This window comes from Muscardinus avellanarius, assembly GCF_963383645.1.
Source record: "Muscardinus avellanarius genome assembly, chromosome: 20".
In the NCBI taxonomy this organism is placed as follows: domain Eukaryota; kingdom Metazoa; phylum Chordata; class Mammalia; order Rodentia; family Gliridae; genus Muscardinus; species Muscardinus avellanarius.
The window spans coordinates 24,755,584-24,777,600 of NC_137806.1; the positions used below are offsets into that span (position 1 = coordinate 24,755,584).

At 44.9% G+C, this 22,017-nt stretch overlaps 1 protein-coding gene across 1 annotated transcript in view; it reads left to right on the plus strand.

Annotated features, from left to right (window-relative positions):
• The window catches only part of SFMBT2 (Scm like with four mbt domains 2), a gene marked incomplete at both ends in the record, with an annotated part of 206,960 nt that overhangs the window by 176,108 nt on the left and 8,835 nt on the right, over positions 1-22,017 (plus strand). The window contains 4 exons of the mRNA XM_080717257.1: positions 14,127-14,302; positions 17,897-18,063; positions 18,902-19,159; positions 20,384-20,512. Coding sequence (XP_080573383.1) covers positions 14,127-14,302; positions 17,897-18,063; positions 18,902-19,159; positions 20,384-20,512 — 730 coding nt within the window. The remainder of the gene's footprint in view (positions 1-14,126; positions 14,303-17,896; positions 18,064-18,901; positions 19,160-20,383; positions 20,513-22,017) is intronic.

The window sequence follows — 22,017 nt, forward strand, 5'->3', positions numbered from 1 at the left end:
TGTTCCTCATCATTATCATATTAAGCTCACTAAGAACTCTTAATATTTGATATTGTGAAGAGTTTGTGCCAAATACAAAGAAAGACAAAAGGAACTAATTTCAGTGCTTTGCAAGGTACAGTAATAATTCAGTCCAGCTCCGGAGAGTAGTGGCATCTGTCTACTTAGTTTTCTTTTTCAGGGTAAATATGATACCCTAAACTATTTAGTGGAGTTGCATAAAATAACAATGGGCACTGTGTTGATATGTAGTTGTGTAACTTTCTTTTACACAAAGAGAGTTGTTTAACTTCTTTCTTCTTTGTAAGAAGGGTAATTGGAGAGGTGACTGTTATTGTTGTTTGTTTTGGGGTTTTGTTGTTGTTTTCTTTTTGCTTTAAGTTTCTTGACCTCTGAAAATGAAGGAGTAACTGTATCCGCATTCTTGAATCCAGTTGTTGATGAGATGCAGAGAAACATCCATTTCTCAAGATACCTTTTTGTTGAATGACCACGTGGTATTCTGAAAGGACCTGTCATAATCACCCATGGTTTCCCAGAGGGGAAGATCTTACTGGTTGACTTCTTTTACAATAGTGTTCTGGGGTTTTTTTTGTTTTTTTGTTTTTTTGTTTTGGTGGTACTGGGGTTCCTGGAAACCCTTCTACCTCCTGGCTACACTCCCAGACCTATTTTATATTTTTATTTGGAAACAGGGTCTCCTAAGCCAGCATGACTGGCTTCAAACCTGCGTGATCCTCCTGTCTCTGCCTCCCAAGCGCAGGGATTACAAGCGTGTGCCACCACGCCCAGCCATGTTCTGTTTTTAAGTACTGTTCATTTGTAACATTTAGGAAATGATGTGTTTTTAAAAGAATGAACCATCTTTTGATGGCTTGAGTATAGCCGAGTTCTTCTTTAAACAAGGGATTCATTCTATTCACAGTGAAAATTGGGGAATTCTTAATAATTTGTGTGACCGGTAGTATTTTCTTGTGTAGTCAACTCTTACAGTTTCAAGTGGAGGAGGTAAGAGATCAGGCTGCTTCTCCATATTTGTTTCGGTAACGCACCAAGCATTCCTGAGATCTTTTAAGAACAAATCCCTTTCTTTAGATTCTACAAAAGTCACTTTGGGAATGAGACAACCAAAGCACAAAGGCTAAGCAATTCTATATAAATAAGAAGAGGGTTTCTGTGTATAAAGTAGCCACTGAAAGATGTCCCTTTATATCTTTATTTCCTTCACTCCCAAGAGAAAAATAAATAAACCTCATCCATAGCTCAGAAAAAAAAAACCCGAGGTTTTTTTTTTTGTCTAAGATTATATATTTTTCTACTTTTTCCAAGGCAAGATCATCAGCCATAAAAAAAATCATTTCTTTCTACGGTCATATCAGTGGGGTTGGCAGAAATCTTCAGCAAGCATTTATACAGAAATTCTTTCTTCTTCTTGTTTTAAATCTTCTCTGTAGGATCCAATACAGCCCCAATACATCTAATGGCTATGGAAATGGGGAAAGTCCAAAAGTGTTTAGTTCCATCAAAGGCCGCCCTGTTCTTAAATCGGCCAGGAACACGCTCCAGGTACCCGGGTAGAGCAGGAAGAGTTCATTCTGCAAGTGTTTGCATTTATTTTCATGTTACCGAGTCGCTCAGAGCTTTTATTAAATGCAGCCTGATACAATCAAAACAGACACAGGTGACATCTAGCCCCGCTGGATTGTAAAGGTAACCTATTACCCGCTAGATGGGAGATGACAGGACGTTCCATCGCACAGTCTTACACAGCAGCTTATAATGAGCTGTCTGTCTGAATGGGGTTTCCACTGCACTTCTGGGCGTCTCCTAACAGCTGCAGAGGATGACAGATATTACAGTCAGCAGGGGCCTCCCCCGCAGCTCTTTCTGTTGAGTCACCTCTGTCCTTGTGATGGGAAACGACAACGTTTTAGATCCTGATAACTTTGCTCTTTTCTTTGGAACACGTGGGACGGGAGGGAGCTGACTCCTCCCATTTAGCTACGAGGCAGAAATGTCTCCTGTCATGCATAAATTAGCTGAGCTGAGGGGAGACCTGCATTGATGGCATTCAGTTGTCGTGCCTGGTTGCGGGGGCTGAATTATAATATTACAATATTACAGAGTGTCAAGAAGCCAGGAATTGTCCCGGGATCGGCCCTGGGACAGTATGATCGCCAGCCGTCACTTAGCGTCTGAGACTGCTGTTGATTGACAGATTGGAAGTGCCTTTGAAAAGGTTTTGACCTGCAAATATAATAAAAACAAACACTAGCGTCTGCAGTCGTCTCTTGGTGTTTTGTTTTTCTCTCCTATTGGTCCAACCAACCATACCTTTTACACTATTAAGGAAATGTTTGCGATAGTTGGACATTGTGTAAGGCATCCGTCACATCATTAATTCCTAAAGTGTACAGAAAGCAAAAGTGTACTAGTTGCAGTACAAAAGAAGAAGGAATTCCGATGTAGTTCATTTAAGCTGGTATAGAAAATTTCCTTCTTTCTAATGAATTTTAAATTTTAAGCAAAAGTTACTGTTAACACACAGGGAAAGGGGATTGTTACGTAGCTCATTTAAGCTATTCTAGAAGAGAAAATGCCCTTCTTTTTTGTGAATTCCAAATTGACCTATATTAGTTTAGATTTCAGGGGAAGGAATACAGGCTATACCATAGGGGAATTAAAAAAAAAAGTCTCCCAACTATATGAATATATATATATATATATATATATATATATATATATATTCAACATGTTACAAGATCTTGGAAGCCAGCCATGTAATCCCCATACTCAGGAGGCTGAGACAGGAGGATCACAGAAGGCCAGCCTCAACAATTTAGTGAGATCTCATTTCGACATAAAATCAATCATTTTTTCCAAAAAGAGCTGCGGGTATAGTTCAAAGGCATGTTCCTGGTTTCAATCCCCAATACCAAAAAAAAAAAAAAAAAAAAAGACTGTGTTAAACTCTTCTTTGGATGGTTTTTATTTTAGTCATTAAGCGAGCCAGGTAGAGGCCTAACAGAATTTTGTAGTCCTTTGGTATAAGTATTCAGAATATTTAAAGAGGTGATGTGCTGGTACCATTTCAAGTTAATTAGACTTAAGTATCACTTAGGCAGAGGCAAGGAGAAAGCCAGATATTTGCTTTTCGATGAGTCACGCTAAACTCTGAAAATACTTTGCTTTCTTTTTCATAGAAATGGCTAATTTTATATATGCTTTTATATATTTGCCCCCTTTTTTGGCCTTCACTTACGCTTATATGTTATGAACAGTAAGATGTAATGTTGAACTATAAGGTGATTCATGTAAAGAAAGAATCTCACCTGGAAAAACTCCTTACTGAAAACAGTATTAACAATACTTACAGGTTAATTTTCATTTACATTGCTCAAAATGTGATTTTCTTTCCTGAAAAATGTATGTGGCGAACTTTACGTGAAGCCAACGAATGAGCCGGGCTGAGGGAGGAGCACGCTGTGTTCCTCTGCCTGTGTACTTAAATCCTTCTGATTACGGCATGCTGTCACTGGGGCAGACACAGACCAGCCTGGGATCTTCTGAATGAGAAACAGCCTTTTCCTAAAATAAACACAATACCCCTTTCTTTTTTTGTACTGGCTTCCTGTTACTTGAAATGTAAAGAATAAGAAGGAAGAGAGAAATTTCTGAGCAATTAAGTATCAGGAGACTGGAGAGAGAGCCACTGAACCATGGTCTACCCCTAGTGTCAGATGAGACTGGTGAAGTACAAGCATTGTTTGAAAGAAATCAGGACCCCGCCTTATCACTGCTGATGGGAAGAATAGTTTTCTTCCAGCATGCAAAGCTTCGCTATTGCTGCAGTTATTAGTTAGCCTGCCCCCCCTCTCTCCCTCTCTCTCTCCCTCTGTCTCTCTTTCCCTCTTCCTCCTCCTCCTCCTCCTCCTCCTCCTCCTCCTCCTCCTCCTCCTCCTCCTCCTCCTCCTCCTTCTCCTCCTCCCTCCCTTCCTCCCTCATCCTCTTCTTCTTTCTCCTGTATTTGAGGGCATGAATTCAGTTTAAAAACTGGAGCCCTAGCTGGGCATGGTGGCACATGCTTGTAATCCCTGCACTTGGGAAGCTGAGACAGGAAGATTGCACAGGTTCGAAGCCAGCCTCAGCTACTTAGTGAGGCTCTCAGCAACTTAGTGAGACCCTGTTTCCAAATAACATATAATATAGGTCTGGGAGTATAGCCCAGGGGTAGAAAGCCCCTGGCTTCCACCCTCAGTGCCACAAAATAATAAAAATAAATAAAAACTGGAGCCTTGATATCTGTTCCCATACCCTATCACTACCCGATGGGATTTCACTAAAAGGTCCCTACGAGGGGTCGTGTTGAAGACGAATGCTAAAACAGTCCGCACTGAAGTCCTCTCACTTGGACTACACTGTTGCTTATGAGCAAATCACGACAGCGTTTCTTTTTGGCTCAAAATTCTTTTGGATTTTTCAAGTCTCATCTACTGTAGAAGAGACAGTTCTTCCCAGTCCTGCTTTAGCATTATCTTCCTCTGCCCCACTCTGCTCCTGCACACACTCCCACGTGTGGACATAAATCCCTACCTTGGTTAGAAGGATAAACTGGAGCCAGGCGTGGTGGCGCACGCTTGTAATCCCAGTGCTTGGGAGGCTGAGACAGGAGGATCGTGGTTCACGGACAGCCTCAGCTACAGAGTGAGGCCCTCTGCAACTCAGTGAGACCCTGTTTCAAAATAAAGAATAAAAAATAAGGCTGAGGCCGTAGCTCAGAGGTAGAATGCCCCTGGGTTCCATCCCCAGTACCAAAAAAGAAAGAAAGAAAGAAAGAAAGAAAGAAAGAAAGAAAGAAAGAAAGAAAGAAAGAAAGAAAGAAAGAAACTGGAAGGCTATACACGCTTCTTCCTTATTTTATTTCAGGGAGGAAAAAACTTTTTCTCGACCCTCTTAGTTTCAGTGGCTGGGAATCAGGGAGACTGGTTTATATGTGCCGTGTGCAGACCCAGGGCAATGCTCACCGCGGAGGAACTCAAAGGAGGGGGATTTGGAGCTTCTGTAATTGATTTTAGTACTAGAAAAACATGGTGCGGAACAGGCTTCTCCAGGACAAACAAGTAGATTTCTTTTTAGAAAGAGAAGTTGGCCGGTAGGCGAGCGGTGGAGATGAGGAAGCTGGTGCTGATGTTTGCGCAGGCGCAGTGAGGGGCCTTTCCACCCTCATGGGCTCAGAGCTCCTCCAGAGAAGGGATTTACGATCGGTTCACTCCCCCTCTCTCTCCTGGGAGTGCAAGCTGCCCCAAAGAGAGAATTTATGGTGGCCCTCATTTCTCAGAAGTTTCTGCTTTCTGTCAGATAACAGAAGCTCCCGGAAGACTTTTATTTTTAAAACATCTGTTGAATCTAAAATGTCCTGAGCTGAAAATAATCTCCTTTTGTTGCAAGGCTGGGGTTCCAAGTGGGTGCCTACATTGACAACCAAGAAAACACACACACACACACACACACACACACACACACACACACACACTTTTCCCTCTGTGGATCTGTGATATTAACATTTATTTTATTTATTTATTTATTTTTGGTGGTACTGGGGGTGGAACCCAGAGGCTTTCTACCTCCGGGCTATACTCCCAGACCTTTTTCATACTTTATTTGGAAACAGGGTCTCACTAAGTTGCTGAAAGCCTCACTAGGTAGTTGAGGCTGGCTTCAAACCTGCACAATCCTCCTGTCCCAAGTGCGGGGATTACAAGCGTGCACCACCACGCCCGGCATGGATATTAACATTTAATATAGTTAAATTAAAATGTAAGTATCTCTTCATTTGCTCAGGTTAAAAAAAAAAAAAAAAAAAAAGAGCTGCTTCTAGAAACTTCCAGAACTGCAATAATGCAAAAATGCTAGAGAAGAAAGGGGGAGAAGTCTTTAAAAAAAAATTGGAACAAGCCCCTGTGTGAGATGAAGGATCTCCTTACTGGACGTCTTCTTTTTTTTTTTTTTTTTTTTTTTTGCTATTTTTCAGCCCCAAAGAGTCATCTTTTATATGTTCCTTATAGTTTCCTTCCTTTCTTTGGAGAATATTTATCACACCAGGGAATTTTCTAATATGTGTCTTTTTAATATCTTCCTCCCACCTTTTCATCTCAGGACTTGGAATACATGCTTTAAAGACTTTATCTAGCCGAGCGTGGTGGCGCACACCTGTCACCCAGTATTTAGGAGGCCGAGACAGGAGGATCATAGGTTCGAGGTCAGACTCAGCAAGTAGTGAGACTCTCATCAACCTAATGAGATGTTGTTTCAAAATAAAAACAAGGCCGGGCGTGGTGGCGCACGCTTGTAATCCCCGCACTTGGGAGGCGGAGACAGGAGGATCGCGCAGGTTCGAAGCCAGCTATGCTGGCGTAAAAGACCCTGTTTCAAAAATATAAAATAGGTCTGGGATTGTAGCCCGGAGGTAGAAGGGATTCCAGGAACCCCAGTACCACCAATAAATAAATAAATAAATAAATAAATAAATAAATAAATAAATAAATACAAAATGGGGAGGCATGGAGTTAGAATACGAATACCTCTGTGTTCAATTCCTGATACCAAAAACATATCTTCAGATAGTGATTTTTAAAAATAAAAAGAGTTGTTTTGAATAGTTTTCTAAATTTATTGACCAACTCAAAACAGGCCAGTTCATTCGTTCAGACTAGAGTTGGTTGGATATTCCATATTTTATCTGTAACAATCTGATAATACCTGAAAGTGTTATGTGTGTAGTAAATCAGTAAAGTAAAAAAATACTCATTTGATAGAAAGCATATCATATGGTAAGCTTAATATAATTAAGGCCTTATATAACTACATATATTTATATTATTTCTTCTTTAAGTCTTTGTCTTGAAACAATCTCAAATGTATAGAAAAATGGCAGGTATAGAGAATAAAAGTGCTCTTCTCCGACCTGAATGATTTGAAAACAATTGTGGGCAAGATGCCATATCACGCCAACTCTTAATCATGTATTTTCTATAAAACAGGACATTCTCCTACACAGCCACAATCAGGAAGTTGGGATTTGCATCGCCATTAAATCAGATTCTACACACGTTCACTGTTATCCCAACACTGCCCAGAGCATTTGGTTCACGATCTCATGTCCTGGGGGTGCCAGGTTCCCTCGCGTCATTCTAGAGCAGTTGCTTGGACGGTCCTTGACTCTCATGACCTGGAGGATTTAAGGCCCTGGAGCATGTACTGAGTGGATGTCCACCCTGTTCTGGGTTTCTTCTTGACTCTGATCACTTAAGAAGGGCCTGTCTGCACACTTCTCCACTGCAGAGGTCATTTGTGGGGAGATACTTGGTACTGTGTAAGCATTCCATTCCTCACCGAGCTTTCGGCTCATTCATTTACTAAGTTCAGTTTGAATTGATGGATTCTGGTTTTATTTAGTGGGTTATTATCCATTGCTATCATTACTTATTTAATTTTGTTTGTACTGGGAATTGACCCAGGGTTATTTTTACCTAAGAGCCACATATTTAGCCCTTCTTAATTTTTTTTTAAATTTTGAGACAGGGTCTCATGAAGTTGCTGAGACTGGCTTTGAGCCTGCAATCCCCCTGTCTCAACCTTTCAAGTCCTGATATTAGAGGCCTGCACCATCATGCCGGGCTTCACTGCTTATTCCGAGGTTCACGCTACCCTGGATTTCTCCAGTAGGAGCCACATGAAGCAGTTTCTTTGTCCCTTTGACTTGTCTCCATCTTTCTTTGATATAGTTTTACTTTCTGGTCCCATAAGATATTCCAAATGCAGGCTTCAGCCTTGGAATGAGCCATTTCTCCAAGGAATCCCTGATTTTTTTCCTTGTCTTCTTACAGTGGGATTTAGGGGGAGCAGCAGGAGCAGGAAGTAGTGTTTGGAGCCCGAGACCTGACATTAGCTAGATGTAGGCATCACTAGTGTATTTATGTGTACATGTCTCCCTATGCATACACATGTATATGTGTGTCTATACTGGCACACAGGAAACACATTTGCACTTATATTTATTTCCATTCTTATTGTGTCGGGATTCTCCAAAACCACCACAACTCAGAGATTCACTACAAGGAATCACAGGACTTGGCATTGGGTAGTACTCAGGGCTAAGATTCATTACAGCACCGTAGTACGATCATAAGAAAAATAAACACAGGCTGTGCCTGGAAGAGTCTCCACAGGCGGGCTGCCTTATATGTCATCAGGGGTCCTATGGATCATACTCCTTCCCCCAACAGCAAAAATGCAATGGCCATGGGTGATGTCCTGCCCCAAGGAGCCCCAGCCTGGAGTTCTGATTGGGGGCTGGCTCTGCAGGCACCGTCTGCCTAGCGCACAGAAAATTCCAGAGTCCCAGCTGGAAAGCAGTGTCCAGAGTGTGTGGTGCTGTTCGCACAGCCTAATAAAACACTGGTTGCTTTAGAAACCCAAGTTCAGATGCCAGCCCAGGGCCCGCCTTGCAAGGCAGCTTCTCTAAGTAGGCCTGCTGCGTGGATGAACCCTCGCTGCACACTCAGGGTCTGATTTGGGATCCAGCCCCCGTCCAGCACTCCAGCTTCATCCCAGGCTCTTCTTTCTCTGTATTTGCACCCGTTCCTCTGGCAATGGGGGGCCTGGCTCATGTTAGCTTCGGGATATTTGTTTGTTCATGTGATGAGGTTCCAGCATCACCCCAGTGTCTTTGCCACCACGCATTCTCCCCAGGCAAGGCCATCCCCATGTGCGGGTGGCCTCTTTGCCACCACGCTGCCTGCTTCTCACCTGTCCCAGCCTGAGACACCTGGGCTGCATTCAAAACAGCTCTTGGAACTATCGCTTTGGAAGAGAGGTTGGGCAGATGGGGAACTCAGCCTTTGATGCAGGCTACCTACAGCTCATGGACAGCTCTGGGGTTGGAAAGGCCCTTCGTGGTTGTCCTGAGCCGGGCCCAAGTGTCCATCCTCCTTCCTTCTTCACAGCCACTCAGCCCGTGCACCCACCTGGCTCCATCCCTCAATGGCCGCCATGGCTTCTAGACAGGGAAGAGAAAAGACATCCTTTTTTTGGGGGGGGGGTCTTTTTCAGGGGGTCGAATCCATGGTTGTTCATTTGTCAGGCAAGCGCTTTGCCATTAAGCTACATCCTAGCCCCAAACATCCATTACTTATTTTTATTTTTATTTATTTTGTGGTACTCACGATTGAACCCAGGGGCACTCCGCCTCTGAGCCATACCCTCAATCCTATTTTTTTTATATTGAAAACAGGGTCCCACTAAATTGCAGAAGACCTCGCTAAGTTGCTGAGGCTTAGCGCAAACCTGCAAATACTCCTGTCTTAGCTTGCCCAGTACTAGGATTATAGACCTGCACCACCACACCCAGCGGGCAATAGTATCTTAACACTATTAGTTATTAACACTGTAATTAACACTAGTTAACACTATAGTTCTCATTTCTATACATTTAGATGGCTTTCCGAGGTACTTAAACATTTCCACAGAATCGTCCCCAACTAAGGAAGAAGAAAGGTTTCTTCTTTTACATTTCACAGGCAACCGTCCCTTGCTGGACGCATTGCTCTGTGTGCTTTGTAACTCAAAGGTCTGGTGAACATAATTTTTTTTTTTTTTTTTTTTTTTTTTTGGTGGTACTGGAGTTCCTGGAAACCCTTCAACCTCCGGGCTTCACTCCCCAGACCTATTTTTTTTTAATTCTTTTTTATTTGGAAACAGGGTCTCTTAAGCCAGCGAGGCTGGCTTCAAACCTCCTGTCTCCGCCACCCAAGTGCTGGGATTACAAGCGTGCGCCACCACGCCCGGCTCCATAAATATCTTATCTTGGATCTCTCCTTCCAGGGCTGGACAGATTATCTCGTTTTCACATTTCCTTTGCATTTTTATGTCTTGCTATTTTATTCTTTTTGTGTGTGTGGTACTGGGGATGGAACCCAGTGGCATTCTACCTCTGAGCTATGCCCCCAGCCCTATTTTTTATTCTTTATTTTGAAACAGGGTTTTACTGAGTTGCAGAGGGCCTCACTAAGTAGCTGAGGCTGTCTGCGAACCACGATCCTTCTGTCTCAGCCTCACGAATGCTGGGATTACAGGCGTGCACCACCATATCTGAATTATTCTCTCTCTCTTTTTTTTTTAAAGACACATTAAGAATCTTGAGCCGGGTGTGGTGGCGCACGCTTGTAATCCCCGCACTTGGGAAGCGGAGACAGGAGGATCGCGCAGGTTCGAAGCCAGCCGCGCTGGCTTAGGAGACCCTGTTTCCAAATAAAAATATAAAAATAGGTCTGGGAGTGTAGCCCGGAAGTAGAAGGGCTTCCAGGAACCCCAGTACCACCAAAAGAAGAGAGAGAGAGAGAGAGAGAGGGAGAGAATCTTGATATTTAACTCTTTTCAAACAGAGACCTAGAACCACCAAAATTGCAGTAAGTAAAACTATAAGAGAAAAGGTACCCATAAGTACTTTTATTCTATATTTCCCCCAACATGGAGGCTGGACAGTGCTCACAGAGTTGTGCTCTTTCTGTATCAAAATGCAACAAAAGCAGGGAGCGAGAACATGGCCTCTTTCCTCAAAGCGGATCCTGGAGATTCTCCGCTGAGCCATGGAGAGGGAAGTTTCAACACGCCGGGTCGCTAGAGGTCTAGAAAAATCAACAGTTGTGCAAAGCTATTGCACTTACAGCAAGATTTTATCTACAAGCTCTTACTCCATAGAAGTCAAGGTTGGCCTATCGGAGAAACTGAAGAGAAACTAGGGAAGAGGTGCTGGGATATGAAAGACCAGTGGAAAAATATAATGTCAGGTTAGAATTTAATATTTTTGCTATTGAGACTTTTTTTAAAAAAATGATATTTGGGGGGAAAATGTATTTTTCCAGTCTCCAGAAAGACATAAAACATAACCAAGTTGAAATATACCTGGTAATCGCTGATTCCTTTTCATCTCTGTCACAGCATTATTTTTGTGAACCAGAGCAAAGTCTTTGAACTTTATGTTTTACCTGCAGATGACAAGTCTCCTTACCTTGTGCTCATATTTACACAAATCCCTTTTCGGACGTTCCTGTTGTATCTTGTGATGGACCATCAGAGACCTGACAGTACGATTTGAAAACAAGCAGAGCAGGCAAAGATTTCAGAGTTTCCGCGGTGGCTGGTGTTGTGGGCTTTCCTTGGAAGTTTATCCGCCTTTTGTTTCTCCAAATATCAAAGCTGCACGTTCTTTTTTCTGCAAAGATCAATGCCTCTGGATTTCAACTTGAAAATAAGGGCCTGCATCAAGGCCAGAGCGCAGTACTCCGTCTATTTTAATGCAGCCATCGGGCAGTACCGCTGTGTTTCCTGTGTGTAAACCAAAGACCTGTGATCTAATGCCAGCTGGAAAATTTATTATTATCTATGATAGCTCTTTTTTTCTTTTGTGTGTGTGTGTGTGTGTGTGTGTGTATGTGTGTGGTACTAAGGATTAAACCTAGGGGCAGTCTACCTCCAAGATACACTCCAGCCCTTTTCATTTTTTTTGTTTTGGAACAAGGTCTCACCAAGTTGTTGAATTTGGCATCAAACCTGCAATCTTCCTGTCTCAGTTCCCCAAGTACTGGGATTACAGGCATTCACCACCGTGGCCAGCTTGTGATAGCTTTAAAAATATTATTGGAAGGTGACTACAACTTGTTTTCAAGTGTTCATTTTTTTCATATCCTATAACCATAAATACAGTTTTTAGAATTTATTCATAAGGCTCTATTTGTAAAACAAGGATTATTTAACTCTCTTTTCCCTAGGCCCAAGGGCTAGCTTTATGTTGGTGACTTCATCGAGCATGTCTTCTTGTCAGGAGAAAGTGGGTTTTTTCCCCCAAAGGGATAGGGGTTGGCTTAGGGGTTAGTGTTATGTGATGAGCAATCAATCATAATATTTGGACTTCAGAAGCAATCTTACTCATAAATTCCTTGCCATATTTATAGGTGGGAGAAGGGAAGGGAGGAGTATTCATTGTTATTTGATATTAAATGATTACAGTTAAGCAACATCAATTGCACTTTCTTCTGTTGCTACCAGGCTGTAGGAAAGGCCCTAAAATTAATCTTGTTAATTGATTTATGATTTATCTTTTAGTGTCATGACACTAAAGGCACTACCTCTGTAAGCAATGTGAGTTGTGTTTTGAGGGTTCCCGTACCATAAGATCTGTCCATTGTCAGTCAGTATCAACAATATTTGTATTTTCAGGTCTTCTTTTTCTTGAGCCTTGCAAATATTTTGAGAAAAATTCAGTGCCGGTATTCTAGGCTGTTCTTTCTCCTAAGAGAAGAAAAAGAACACATAAAGATGACCTCAGAGAATCGTTATAAAATGCAAGCCAAGAAGGGCAAGGTGTCTAGCAAGAGAGACAGACCCTCTGTGATCAAAAGAGAACAACTTTGAGGGCGATGGCCTGCCTTGGGTGCCCTTGCTCGTGAGCCTGGGCTGCCGTAATGGAGCATCGCCAGGGAGCGACTTAAGCAGCTGGCATCTCCTCTCTCACAGAGCATCCCTTGTCCAAGAAAGACATCAGCAGACATCTCTTGGTCTCGGAAGGCCAAGTTCAAAGCAGAGGCTGTGTCTTGTGAGGCGCCGCTCTCTATGGCTAGTGGAAGGCCGTCTTTGCTCAGGTCTCTGGGGTCTTTCTCTTTTCCTAAGGACACCAGTTGTATGAGTCTCTACTGTATTGTTACCATTTAACCTTAATTTCTTTAAAGGTCCCATCTCCAAATGAAGTCATATTGCAGGTTATGGCTTTAACATGCCAATTTATGGGGTTACTTAATTCAGCCCTTAACAAGAGTAAAGGTCTCTTTGGTAAGGTCATTCAGTTGAATTTGTTTTGTTGTTGTTTTTTTTTTAACTGGAAAATACATTGGGGGGGATATACTGGGGATTGGATCCAGGGTCATTCTACCTCTGAGCTATACTCTCAGCCCTATCTTCTTCTTAATTTTGAAACAGAGTCTCACTAAGTTGCTGAGGCTGGCCTCAAACCTGTATTCCTCCTGTCTCAGCTTCCCAAGTACTAGGATCACAGGTGTGCACCCTCCCCAGCTTGGAACATGCATTTTATTATCCCTCATAACAAAGAGACCTCAGTAAGAAGGGACTATGGATTCCCACACCCATTCTCTGCACATGTTACCTGTGACTTCAGGTCAGATGGACTGTCCCTCAGTTGAAATCTGAATTTATCAAGGAACTACAGAAGGGGGTGTGTTCGTAAGAATCAGAGGTGCCGCTCTGTTGAGAGGAAGCCAAAACCGCAGCCCAAGGGACCGGAGAACAGATGGCTTCTCTGGAAGCAGTGCTGATTCATGGAGCAACCTGTCGCTGCCCCAACCCAGAGAGACAGAAGAGGTTACCCGAGCGGGCCAGGACTGGGTAATGGCCTTGCCGTTACACACTGATCCTTTTATGCACCCAACACACACTTTCTCTCCGTAACTGTTGGTAATTAATTCACTGTGGCCCTTTATGGTTTCCTGTGGTGCCAGGAATCCTTACACAGACTGCTTGTCTTGTATGGCTGTGCTGTAGTTGTGTGTGTGTGTGTGTGTGTGTATGTATGTATGCCTGCACGTGTGTGAACTCACTTCCAACAAAATTCATTGTTCAAACACGTGTGTGTGAGTGTGTGTGCATACACACACACACACACACACACACATATATATATATATATATATATATATGAATGTGATATTTTAAGAAAGTATGAAAAAAACAACAAAAACCCACATAAAGCATGCTTTCTTGTTAGAAAATAAAGTGGCTAGCCAGGTGTGGTGGTGTGCACCTCTGATCCCAATCCCAGAGCCAGTGTGAAGCCAGTCTCAGCAACTTAGTAAGATCTGGTTTCAAAATTAAAAAAAAAAAAATAGAGCATGGAAGTAGAATGCTCCTGGGTTCAAAAGAAAAGAAAAATGAGAAAAGAAAGAAAATGAAATAGCTGCTTTTGGGATACGCCGCACAGCACAGGTGTGAAATACAACCTGGTTTTACCATTGGCCTTTGCTTTACCGTTGTTTTTACCATCACCATCTATTTTCCAGATACAGAGGTAAAACGTACAGGGCTGTGGTCAAGATCGTACGGACATCTGACCAAGTAGCCAATTTCTGCCGACGAGTTTGTGCCAAGCTAGAATGCTGTCCGAATTTGTTCAGTTCTGTGCTGGTTTCCGAAAACTGCCCGGAGAACTGTTCCATCCACACCAAAACCAAATACAGTGAGTACCGAGGGCGGAGGCCTGGACGGGGAGGCGGGCGGCAGCCTCCGCCTTGGCCTGAGCTGCGGTGTTCTGGAGAGTTCTTTTAAGGTTTGCCGTGGCAGAGCCTTCTGTGCTTTCAGCCTGGCACGAAGAAAGGACGGGAGCATTCAAAACAAGGTGGATTATTATGGCGGGCTTTGGAAAAGCAGAAATGAGAGCCTGTGTGCGGTCAGGGATGTCGGTAGAACAGCGGATGCCCAACTATGTGGCTGGGAAGAGGGCGCCGTAAACTGATTATTAGTGATGCTTATGAACCCGACTTAGTTTTTTACCTGACATTGAGAAGTCTTAGCGATTTTAGAATTTCTAGTGATCCGCCGCTCTGACCAGGTTCTTGCCAGAGTCCGCTTCTTCTCTGCTTAGACGCATCCCTCTGAACTCTCTTGGTGGGATAGGAGGATTAAGAGGCCACCATCTCTTTCTTTGCTCTCTGATGCAGGACTCAGTTGACGGCACTTTCCTGTTAGCTAGTGTGCCTGCCATGCCCTGTCACGTGGAGAGACCACAGCTTGGGCTGAGGGCAAGCCTCCCTCTGTCCTGGTCACCCTCTTCTCCCTGCTGGCTGGCACCTCGGGGCTCTGAAGATCCTCTAATCCACAGCTCAGATCCTCCATGTCTCCCCTCCATTTGCTCCAATCCCAGGCTGAGCCCGGCGTGGTGGTGCACGCTCGTAATCCCAGCATTCTGGAGGCTGCGACAGGAGGATTGCGGTTTGCACTCAACCTCAGTTACTTAGTGAGGTCTGTTGGAACTCAGTGAGACCCTGTTTCAAAATAAAGACTAGAAAATAGGGCTAGGGGTTTATTTTGGAGGTAGAATGCCCCTGGGTTCCGTCCCCAGTACCACAAAATAAATAAATAAACAAAAAAAGTATCTGAGGCTGACCACAAACCTGTGATCCTCCTGTCTCAGCCTCCCAAGTACTGGGATTACAAGCATGCACCACTACGCCCGGCTCCCATTTTTTTTTAATTAGTTCTTGCTCCCCATTTCTGTCTACAAACATGGTCTCAGGTGAGAACCGTAGCTGTGTTCATGTGATCTTGCAAGCTGATGAACTGGCTTCCGCATCACCTTACCTTTGGCCAGGGGTGATGGTCACTGGGTACCAGCTGCTCATGAACAAAAAGCAACTTGACCCAGGGCTAAACGTGGCTGTGAATGGCCTCCTTACACACCGGTTTCCCCGCGCTCCCAGGAAATGGGAATCAGGAGAGAAGGGGAGGCCACGCAACTCCATTAAGCACACCCAAAATAAACTTCCACGTGGTTCTGGATCCGGTTTTATTAGACTTCAATACCCTAAGATCTCCAGGTCATCTTAGAGTAAATGCTGTGAAAGGTTGAACCTAGGCTTCAGTGGCATGATTGCAAAATATCTTGTTGGAATCCAGAGGATTAAGCGTAGGGGTTACATTACCCAAGCTAATTCTTTTTGTGTGTGTGGTGCCGGGGATGGAACCCAGGGCCATTCTACCTTTGAGCTATTCCTTCAGCCTTATTCTATTTTTATTTGGAAACAGGCCCTCGCTAAGTTACTGAGAGCCTCACTAAGTTTTCAAGGTTGTGTTTCCAACCTGCAATCCACCTGTCTCAGCCTCCCAAGTCCTGGGCTTATGACTTGCACCATCACACCTGGCTGCCCAATCGAATTCTAAGGCTCTGAAAATATACTGACCTTGGGTCACATTCAGTAAAACCAGTTTTGATCTCTACAGTCTGCTTCTAAAATCCCAGACTGCTCACCCCTGTGACGCCGCTTGAGGTGCTGGGTGTGAGCCAGGGCTAACTCCTTCCTACCTGGAGCTGGAGGTAACTGTGAACAGGTTCAAGCACCGAGGCTCTCTCCTCTCACCAAGGATGCGGTCCTGGACACAGGAAGCTGTTCCAAGCTCTCCTGCCCTCCTGAGCCTGCTGAGGGAGAAGCAGAGTGTTTTCTGTGAGCCAAGCGCTCTCGCCATGTGCATTCTCAATAGCTTTTAAGCATCCTCCTTGAGGCCCAAAAGCGAGAGGTGTAGGGATTCGAGAACTCCAGACCTGAAGGAAATCGACCCTACTTAGTCCTGGTGGTTTTATTTTGCAAAATAAGGGATGTGAGGTCCAGAAATGTGTGCAGCCTGATCTGTGTAAGGAGCCCAGTGAGTTGGCCAGGTGGGATGTACTGAAATCAGGCTTCCTTGTCACTTGGGGGGTGGCCATCATAAATGTGCAGTTTTTTTCTTTGACTCATTCTGTTCTGAGTTGAGCTTCCTCATCTGTGTTTGGTTTTTCTGTGGTGTCCTGGGTCCGTGGCAGGACGCTGAGCCAGAAGAGCCTTTGGTGATTAAGAAGGCCATTCTGATGATGATCTAATTGAATCTTGGATTCTTATTAATGCTTGTTTTTTTTGTTGTTGTTGTTGCTGTTTGTTTGTTTGTTGCACCAGGGATTGAACTCGGGGACATTCTATCTCCACTCTACACCCCCCCATTCCAATTTTATTTATTTTTTATACTGAAATGATCTCACTAAGTTGCAGAGGGTCTAAGTGACTGAGGCTGGCTGCGAACCTGGCATCCTCCTGTCATAGCCCCTCAAGTACTGCTTTAATTCATTAATTACACATTTGACTTATAAAATACATTAATCTTTCTTGAAAATTGGTAACAATGAGTCCTATAACGTGTTAAGGTACACATACATCTCTGCTATAAAATTCCTAAGTAACCAAGGTACCTGCTGAAATAAGAAGAGAAGGATGCAGGCTAGTCACATGGGGAGGCTGTTTGAATGTTAACTGGGCTGATGTGATCAGGTTTGTCTTGGTCAGATCAAGAGGTGGAAAATCCATCATGAATGGACGTACCAGCAGATGTTCATCGAATGGTTGTTGACTGACTATATAAAATTCAGACACAGGAGCAGGTGTCAGAGCAGAGGAAGCCATCACCGTCACTATGCAGTGTTCAGGGCCAGGGAAGGGAGCAGATAAACTTCCCTAAGGACTGTGGGCACCTTGGACTCTTTCACCTGCCTTCATAAGGGGGCCAGGGGCCAGGTGGCTTACACAGTAGGCGTTTATTTATTGCACATGGTCCTGCAGACAGGAGGGCTGGGTTCGGCAGCTTTCTTTCAGATGAGGGCTCTGTCTTGGGCTTGCAGACACCTGCTTGCTGCTCTGAGCACATGCCTGGCCTCCCTTCCTCTTTCCATAAGGACCCCTATTGGGTCAGTCTATTGGACTAGGGCCTCACCTTTATGATTTTTCTTAACATTGATTATTTCTTCAAAGGACCAATAGCCAAATAGGGGGTAAAGGCTTTGGGAATGGGGAACGTAACTTAGCCTATAGCACCATCTAACCGTGAAGCATTAGAGACATGTTTTTTTTTCATGTAGCTATTTCCTCTGAACACTTTCCTGAGGAGTAAATGGGATATGAAACTTCTCTCTCTCCCCTCTCCTCCTTCCTCTGTTTTCTCCTTCTCTCTCCCCTCTCGTCCCCACCTCTCCTCTGTCAGTGTACGTGTGTACATAGCCTGACATTCTTTTAAAACCTCTTTTTCTCTGTAGCCTATTATTATGGAAAGAGAAAGAAGATCGTCAGGCCCCCAATTGGGGAAAGCAACATTGACAGTGGACACCCTAAACCAGCCAGAAGAAGGAAACGACGGAAATCCATATTCGTGCAGAAGAAGCGGAGATCTTCCGCCGTGGACTTCACGGCAGGCTCTGGGGAGGTACAGTCTGCCTTCAAAGCTCTTGCCAAGCTGGGCCTGGTGACACGTACCTGACGAATAAACGAGATATCAAACTAATCCCAGTACTTGGGAGGCTGAGGCAGGAGGACTGCAGGTTCGAGGACAACCTCAGCAACTTAGTGAGACCTTGTTTCAAAATAAGAAATAATAGAGTTAGGAGTATAGCTTGGAGGTAGAAAGTCCTTGGGTTCAATACCAGTACTTCGAAGGAAAAAAAAAATCTGCTACCTGGGGATGGTGGCACACACCTGTAATTTTAGTACAAGAGAGGCTAGGACAGGAGGATCGCAGGTTCGAGGACAGCTTTGGCAACTTAGCCAGACCCGCAACAACTTAGGCAGACCCTGGTTCAAAATGAAATAGGTCTGGAGGCTCCAGCTCAGAGTCAGAATGCCCCTGGGTTCCAACCCCAGTACCTAAAGTAAAATACGATAAAACTACAGAAGTACCTGCCAGTGTTGGGTTTTAGCTCCGGCCCCCTCCGGCAGGTGACTGCTTTACAGGGAGGCTGGCTAGAAACGCAAAATGGGAAATACCTTCCTCCTTTCTTGGTGACACAAGTTCAGGCTACTTTTGCTAGAAAATGGCTACCCAAGGGCCATCCTTGGGACCCTCCATCTGACTTCAGAGGCCTTCTTTTGCACAAACCTTGCAAATAAGGTTTTCACCGGCCACTCTGGGACAGAGACCCGCCTAGGGCCCAAGCCTCCGGGAGGCCGTGGGTGGGTGCAGACACCCCCAGCGCCCATGCCTGTCCCTTTGCAAGTCTTTTTCTACCCGCCCACCCCTGAAGTCCCTGCATCCTTCTGCTGCCTAGGAAAGTGAAGAGGAGGACGCGGAGGCTCTAGATGAGGACACTGCGAGCGAGGAGACCGGTTCCGAGCTCCGGGATGACCAGACCGACACGTCCTCGGCGGAGGTGCCCTCTGCACGCCCGCGGAGGGCGGTCACTCTGCGGGGCAGTACGGAACCCACGAAGAAGCCCGTGGAGAGGGCGCGCAGGAGCCGAGTGACACCGGCTACCACAGCCACCACCGCGGCCACCACCACGGCCACCATCACCCCCACCCCCACCCCTATCCCCACCACCCCCATCCCCACCACCACCACCACCACTGCAGAGGAGGCGAGTGGCCCGCCTGCCAGGACGGAGAGTCCCCAGGTGAGCCTCCTCGGCTGGGAGCCGTGTCCCTCCTCGCAATCGAGGGGAAAATAAAATGTCAAAACTCATCTTGGGGAGACTAAGACCAGAGGATCTCAGGTTCTCTGCCAGCCTCACTAACTTAATCCTCCACAATTTAGCAAGACGCTGTTTCAAAATAAATAAAGAAAGAAAAATAGGGCTGGGAGTGTAGGTCGGAGGTAGAATGCTCCTCGGTGCCATGCCCAGTACAGCAAAAAAAAAAATTGAAAATAGGGTTTGGGAGTATAGCTCAGAGGTAGAATATGCATGGCTTCAATCCCCAGTACCACCAAAATAATAATAATAATAATAATAATAATAATAATAATAATAATAATAAAAATGCAACAGCAGCCTCTGTTCCAGCAACTTTCCCAAGTCAAAGGCAAAGGTCTTTGATTTCACCTCTTGGCAGAACGGATAGGATACATCAGAAAGGAGTCTTGGGTCAGGTACTCCAGGTCCCCAAGTTCCAATCCCCCTTTTCTATTTTTGCCCTAGCATTGGCTTTGCCTTTATGGGATACCTATGATGGCCATAAAATAGTACATCAGTGTACCAACCCCTGACCCCTGCAGGTGGTGTGTGATTGGCTGAAAAGGTCATTAGAGCCATCAGCACAAAAACCAGTGGAGACCGCTGCCTCTGTCCTGTGCACTTTCTCCTCTTAACCTATTGTTATGGAAAAGGAAAGATCATTGAGCCCCCAGCCGGAGAGGTGACACTGAGAGCGGCCACCCTAAACCAGACAGAAGGAAATGAGGAGAAGCCTCGTGGTGTCTCCTCTAAGCATCTCCTGATCAGAGATGCTTCATCCGCATGAGAGCCCTAGATTTCCCAAAGTGGGGATTGGAGTTGGGCAGTCATTGCTTTTTTTTTTTTTTCATTTAACCTTTGGTGGCTCAGGACCTATTGCAGGCACAAGGAAAGTCACTGAGATGGTGTCTAGGAAAGTCCATTGAGGCTGAGTTTCCTGGCTTGACCAAGTCCTAGCAAGAGACCAACGCACACTGCGGCTCCAGACCAGGACAGTGGCTTGGGTCCAGGGGCTGTTGGAAAGGTCCCAAAGGACCATGCAGGGTGCAGTGACTATCTCTTGCCCACCTTCCCCTGCAGGAAACCAAACAGGAGGAGGAGGAGAGACTCATTCTGGAGAGCAATCCATTGGAGTGGACGGTCACCGACGTGGTGAGGTTCATTAAACTCACAGACTGTGCCCCGTTGGCCAAGATATTTCAGGAGCAGGTATGGCGGCTTGCTGTGTAATTATTGGCTCATATTTTGAGAGTTCAAATCTTAAAGGAACGTTCCCCTGACTTATCCTTGCAGAAGTCCCAGGTGCCTGCTCAGCTGTAGTTGACACCTGGGCAGCTGTTCCTCCGTGCTGCTGGGCAGGTGTAGGAGAACTGGCTTCTTATAAGGCCCCCCTGAGAACGTCATTCCTATTCCTCTCTGGCCTCATAGACACCAGGGGAGTGAAACTCTTCTGTTACCACCCAGCAGGGCTAGGGAGGCGCTGTTACTGCCAGGTGAGGGCCAGAGGTCCAGGCCCCACCCTTGGTTTGCAGTAGCCCCACAATGGAAGACTCATTCTTTACCAGCAGACAGAGGTGAAAAGCTCCCAGCTTGATCGTCTAAAATCTACCTCATTGGGGACCTTGAGGTGCCTGGGTGCAACCCACCCAGCTGCAAGTCAAGTCTGCTTAACCTGGCATGAATGATGCTGGGCCAGATTTTCTTGGGGCATTTAAATGCAATAGAACCATTAGTATCAACAGGTATTTTGTCTTGCTAGAATACCCCTTTTCTGGTCCTCTGGCTGCAGAAAGCAAGCTTTGGGTGGTCCTTTTATCAATACCTGCTGGGTTGCCACCTTCCGTGGCTCTAAGTCTTGATTATATAAAGCCCCCACTCAATGGCAACCACAAAAGGGACCAAAGAACTAAACGCCGTGTCACAAACTCGGGTCTCAGGCCCTAGCTGATCTGCCCTCTTTTTGCCATCTTCCAGAGCCCTTGTTTGGGGTTTGTAGATAATATCCAGTACTTTTAGGTCTGCTTGATAGGAAAAACAGAGTGGCCCTTTTCCAAGGGGATCCCCTCTGTCTTTTATGTTCAATTAAGTGCTGATGAATCACTGTTACCTTACCTTCTTCCCTACATTATACAATGGATTAGCCAGGCATAGTGGCACAGACGTGTAAACCCCGTACTTGGAAGGCTGAGACAGGAGGATCACAGGTTCAAAGATAGCCTCAGCAACTTAGTGAGGCCCTCAGCAACTTAGCAAGACCCTGTTTCAAAATGAAATAGGGCTGGGGTGCAGCTCACAGGTAGAATGCCCTTGGGTTCAATCCCCATTACCACGATCAATCAGTCCACAAAAAAGATTAATAATAGGTTAAATTTCTGGTATTATGATGGGCAAATGTAAAAGTGACTGGTGTAATGGAGATCTTAAAGGGGTTTATAACCCAGTAAATGATATGTTGGTAGTGAGCCACAATGTAAGTCCTGTGACTGTGTGCCATAAAAAATACAAGTAGGAGTTTTTATTTACATTTTTCCTTAACTTGATATGAAAACAAATTGCAACCCTGCACACATACCATCTTGCACTGTTCTCCCTTGTCTCCATCTAAAAAGTTAAAGTTTAAGCCTGGGTTCTGTTCCGTGTGCTACATTTATTGAAATGTCTTGCAATAGCTCACAGTGTATCTGTTCTTTTAGAACTCAGATCTTGTGTTTAAA